The following is a 5,858-nucleotide window of genomic DNA, read 5'->3' on the forward strand; positions in this document are numbered from 1 at the left end:
AGGACAGGTTCTTACCTGGCATAAACTGTGAAAGCAGGAAAGAAAAATACTTCAAATATCACCTCTTACTGCCCGAAGCCTGTTAAACTGATTGCTTTGCATGCTTTAGTTACAGAACACAAAGGAAGGAAAATGAAAAGGAAGGTACCTTTTGGCAATGTGACCTACTGAATTCTATGGAAAAGAACTATAAAACTTTAGAAAATAAAATGGTATGAAGCACCAAAATGTGCACAGTTTAGGATAATTTCTTCAGAAATGTAAAGATCTTGCCACATAGATGAAGAACATAGGACTGGCTTGAGCCTCATGGGCCATCAAGTGAAGTCCCCAACATTTGTCAAGAATCTCTGAAATCACCGTTTCAAACCTTTGCATGCAACCATTTTGTACAATACCTGAGACATCACAAATGAGACCCCATTTAAGCAGGAGAGGTGGACACTCCAAATGCCCTGCTAATGCAGCAACAACAGGAAAGGATACCAACAAATTCACAGAAGATCCCAGGAAAGGTTCATACCCCATGCTACAGAGTAAGGCAAAAACTCCCACAGTCATTACAAGTCTAAAGTAGGGTGCAAATTCCTTCCTGATCACAGATTTGACAGTTATGACCATCAGTGGAAGAACAAGTTCCCCTACCCAAAAACTTTTGCGTTGTGGACAGTTCACTAAAAATTAGAGGTGCACTGATTGGCCCCATATCGGATCGGCACCAATATAAAGAAAATTGACAGTATTGGAAATAATCTTTTTTTTGGCTGATGTGGCTGATAATGTTGCCACTAAATGTGCCGTGCATGCATGCAGCACAGAACAGGTGGCCAGGAGAGCAGCCAGGTTCTCCTGGTAAGCCTGTTGTGGGGGAAGGGGTGTAGGGAGGGCAGAGCAAGGCCCCTGCGGTGAGGGAGGGAGCGTGGCTGGGGTTGGAGGGGGGTCAGAAGTAGGTGCTGCACAGCCAGTGTGGGGCATGGGAAGAAGCCGCAACCGGCTTGTTCGGGGTGTGTAGTGACTCCCGCCACTGCATGTTGCACGGGAGGGCACAGGGGGCATGTGCCTCTGGATCTGCATGCAGAACAAGGACGGGCTGCCGCTGTGGACTGGGGCTGGGAGTAGCACTGGGCTTTTCCCAGCTGGGGGATTGGGCTGGGGCTGCACTTGGGGTGGGCGGCAGTGACAGTGGGAACAGGGCCTTGGCAAAATTTTCGGTAGCTGCAGCCCCCACTCCCCTCCCCAGCGCCACCACCACCCGCCCTGAGCCCAGCCCAGCCCAGCCCTCCACCAGGAAGAGCTTGGCACTGCCCTGGCCCCAGCCTGCAGTGGTAGCCTGCGCTTGCCCCACACACCAATCTGGGGGCAGTTGCCCCCCCATACCTTCCCAGGGTGTGCGTAGCAGCAGGAGCCACCACCCCCTCCCCGCACCACCCGGAGAAGCTGCGGCTCCATCCTATGCCCTTCTCCGTCTCGGCTGGGCAGCAGTTGCCCCTGTCTCAGCCCGACTCCCTCCTTCACCACAGGGGCCTCAATCTGCACCCCCTGTGCCCCTTCCCTCCCCCCTCGCCCTTTCCCCTACAACAGACTTACCAGCTGGATGCTGCTCTCCAAGCTGCCCGTCTCCATATCAGCAGTCGGGCCTGTGGCAGAAGGCCACCTCTGTTTCTCCCCAAAAACTCTGCTCTGTGACAGTTTGGTTAGGATGGGCCCCGCAGAGGATACATACCTTACGCTATCTCTTTAGGTAACCTGAACTGGATACATTCCTGAGGGGGAGTGGGGGGGAACCTGCTCCCTCTGCCTCTGTGACTGGTATCACATATCTGGGTGAGGGGCTTGCTCCCTGGGAAGCTAGGAACTGTCAGTCTGCCCAGCAACTAGTGATGCATTTCAAATTGGTTGGCTGACAGCCAACAGGTGCTGGCTTCCATTGGACCAGGTAAATGAGGTCACAAGGGCTATATAAGATAAGGACTGCCCAGGAGGAGGGGGCAGCAGCCATGAGGAAGACTGAGAGGGAGAAGAGCTGAACCATCTGAAACTTGCGCTCTCTCTCAAAATTTATGGTCAGGGAACTGCCTGCCTTCAGAGGGAATCTCTACCTGCCTCTGGATGATACTTGTGAGTAATCTACCTGAGATCTAACTAGATATTTAGCTTGCAGTAATTCAGATGCGTGATCAAAGGCTACCCAGCCATGGGAGTTTGCTCTGTGGGATTTCTCTGATATTGCTCTACCCTGTACCCTATTCCAACCCTATCCCTTGTAACCAGTAAAGTTCTCCTTTGTACCTAGTGTGGGAGACTTATTGGGAGTGGGTCTAGATTATGCCGTGGGGTCCCCTTGGTTCGGCTGACTAAGGGAGACCACTACTTATGCTTTTGACTGAGGGAAGCATCCCGTGTTCTTGAAGTGAATCAAGTACCCTTGATGGCTACTAGGCCTGTGTTTCCCAGGGTGCTCAGAGCTAGAATCAAGCCCAGCCCTGGGTGGTGGCAGTGGAACCCCCAGGCTAGTGGGTGTGCTCCAGGAAGGGGGGTGGCTAGATGTGAGGCACCCCCAGGGAGGTACTCAGAGCCTGGAAGGTGGTCGGGCACAGTGAGGTGGGTAGCTCAACGCAGGAGCGCCCCTACTGGCCCGCCACAGGGTCAGCATCAGCCAATATGGTTTGTTAAAAATTGGCCATCAGTATCGGCCCAAAAAATCTCCGTTAGTGCATTCCTACTAAAAACATCAACTTAATGCTCAGCAGCTGTCAAAGAAACAAATGAAATGTTAGGAATCATGAAGAAGGGAATTGTCAACAAAACAAAAAGTATCTTTTTCCCCCTTTATAAATCCATGGTGTGTCCAAACCTTGGATATTGTGTCCAGTTTTGGCCCTACACCTCAAAAAGGATATAGAAGAACTAGAAGAGGTGCAGAGAGAGGCAACAAGAATGATTAGTGGTATGGAGGGGCTTTCATGTAAGGAGAGACTGAAGAGGCAAGGCCTATTCAGTTTAGAAAAGAGATGCTTGAGTGGGGAACATAAAAAGAGAGTACATGGGCATTTTTTGTGTGCTATCTTGTCTCTCTCAATACAAGAACTATGCAGGGGTCATAAATTCGGACCCACTGGTAAGTTAATCGCGGAAGACAGTCATCATTGCCACAAGATGTCATGAATGCTGACAGTTTAACCAGATTCAAAAAGGGATTGGACAAATTCTTGGTTGCATCAGTAGCTATTGAGCATGGGAATTAGAAGTACAGCCTCTGAATCAGAACTTTCTGAACCTTAAATGCTGGAGGCTGCAAATGGGAAAAGAACAGTGGAACACGCCCCCCCCTCCTGCTCAATACCCTGTTCACTCTCTCTTTCAGCAGCCATTCTGCCATTGTGTGACACAGGAAATTGGGCAAGATGGACCTGTGGTCTGACCCAGTAAATGGCAGTTCTTACATTCTTATGTTCTAGTCCTCTAAGGACCATATGAAGGATTAGTGCTTCCACAGTCTTAGCTGTGGCCAATATCCAAATGCTTCAGAAACAGGTTAAAAAAAACAAACCCCAGAAAACAGTTGTATACATGAGGAGAAAAAAAAATCCTTTCTAGCAACAGATGATCAGCAAAAGCTCTGGAGCATGGGATTACCAGATATTTAAAACTGCTTTGAATCTAATTGCACAAAAGGTACATCTAGTTTAAATAATAGAGATATTTCATTTGGAATGTCATTGGGATTCTGGAAATCCAAGATTTCCAATGATGCAGCTTTCAAGTGTGTCCTTATCCATTGTGATGTGATGAACCTTGCTTGTTTGTGGTCCTTCAGGTGAGTGTTCTTTATCTTTGGCACTGGTCCAGATCTCAGGCCTCACATCTGTGTAACTTTCAGTTCCTGTTACCACCTCCTCTCCTCCTACAGTTTCCATGAGATGTGTAGGAGTTTTTTCATGACTCACTCTTAAACACAGATCATCTTAGTAGTTAATGGAGAAATTTAAGAAAATTAGCAGCCTGTCTCCTGCTGCCCTCACTGTTGCTGTTGACATAAGCAGCCTCAGTGGAACGGTGCAGAAAGGAGTGGCTTACCATTGGGTAACAAATGTTAAATACGTTACGGTGGGCTAAAATTTATGAGGACAGTCACTTCTGACAAATTAGCAAATACTGATTCTGATTGTGCCTATCTTACTTTAACTTGTATAGGAACATTTTAATTCTAGACACAATAGTTATATTAACTGGTTTGTGTAAACTTTATAGCATAACATCTGAATAAACATTTAAAGTTAAGCTCTTATCTGAAGACACATTGCCCTAATCTGACAGTTTTCTATATATGCAGGTAACTTTTGTTCACTTATATGAGAATGAGTGAACAAATGTTACAGAATAAGGCCATTAAGTGTTTGGGTGGCTTAAGATAATTATTGGCTTGAATAAAATGATGTCATTTTACAAAATGTGCAGTTTATTAAATCTGATAACCAAACTGGGGTTTAGATTTTCAAAATAAAGGAAGAGATTAATTTTTAATGGAATTTGGATATGAATTATTGAATCGAGGATACTCTGCTGGCATGAAAATAATGTATTTCTTTTCTTCTGTTGGGTATTGTGAAGCATGTCTTTTCAATTGCTAGAACTACAAAGATTTAATTGTAGTTTTAAAATTCACTTTCATAAATGTGGCTAGTTCTATTTTAGCTTTTTATGTAAAACGGTTTATATAAAATGGTATTTTAAAATTTTTTTTTTCAGGTCTGTAAACAACCAGTATTGCAGAAAAGTCATAGGTGGGATGGTTTGGAACCCATCAATGAGGAGATCTTTATCGGTTGAACATTTAGAGACCAAAAGCCTTCCTTCTCGGTCTCCTCCTGTTACCCCCAATTGGTAAACAAACTTTTGGTCTTCCTCCTTCTTCTTTCCCTTAGTGCTGGGTCTAATTGTGTACTCATGAAACAGGATAATAAATACTTTTATTCTATCATGTGCATTTTTTAATAAATAGTTTGTTTGTTTTATGACTCTCATTTTAAAAGTGGTAATCTTTTAGGAAAATTGATTCTTTTAGCATTTCAGGGAGGAATCACAATCAGCTAATTTCTTTGTCAAGAAAAATTCCTAATTCCAGGTTTCAGTTTACTGTGATGTACCTTGCAGAGGATGTGGTTAATGCCCAGGCTAAAATTTTCAGAAACAGAGACAGACAGACTGACCTTTGTTTTAATGTATGTGTTTTTAAGCGGGACTTATTGGCCTGTAATTAAGATCTCAAGGTATAGAATGTGATAGATAGTATTAGTCTACTTTGGTAGAGCTGTACAGTAGGTTCCTGCTTTAAGCAACTTATGTTCATGTGTTTTCTTTAAGGCGGAGTCCTAGGCTACGTCATGAGATTCGTAAACCGCGACATTCATCTGTAGATAACCTTACGAATGAGATTACATACATTACAGAAACTGAGGATGTTTTTTATACATATAAAGTCTCTCCAACCTCAAAGAACAGTGATTCAGAGGTCTCCCAGAATCGCAGTCCATGGAGAAGGTAAGGATCTCCCAAATGATAAATCAGTTGCAGTATATCAGTTTTCTTTTACATTGATTTTAAGAGAGACCCTTGCTGTCAGAAGCACGCACAAAATTGAATTTAGGTAATGCTGTATTTGCCTAATCCTTTTGACTAAATTTAAGTGCTAAAATATGAACACCATAATACCTCATACACAAGAAAATAGGCTTTGTTTTTCAAACTATAGTTAAATAAGAAAGTTTACAAAAAATCTTGTAGGATTAGAGAAGGTGTCATGCTGGATATACTTTCCTGTTCAGTGCTGCTCTTTCCAGGTCACTCTTTACAGGCAA

General features: G+C 44.2%; 1 protein-coding gene across 7 annotated transcripts in view; it reads left to right on the plus strand.

Annotated features, from left to right (window-relative positions):
* The window catches only part of PTPN3 (protein tyrosine phosphatase, non-receptor type 3), a 306,004-nt gene that overhangs the window by 185,735 nt on the left and 114,411 nt on the right, over window positions 1-5,858 (plus strand). For all 7 annotated transcript variants that reach the window (XM_025209236.1, XM_025209238.1, XM_025209239.1 and 4 more), the window contains 2 exons: window positions 4,750-4,884; window positions 5,365-5,541. In XM_025209236.1, coding sequence (XP_025065021.1) covers window positions 4,750-4,884; window positions 5,365-5,541 — 312 coding nt within the window. The remainder of the gene's footprint in view (window positions 1-4,749; window positions 4,885-5,364; window positions 5,542-5,858) is intronic.

This window comes from Alligator sinensis, unplaced genomic scaffold, assembly GCF_000455745.1.
Source record: "Alligator sinensis unplaced genomic scaffold, ASM45574v1 scaffold823_1, whole genome shotgun sequence".
NCBI lineage: Eukaryota > Metazoa > Chordata > Crocodylia > Alligatoridae > Alligator > Alligator sinensis.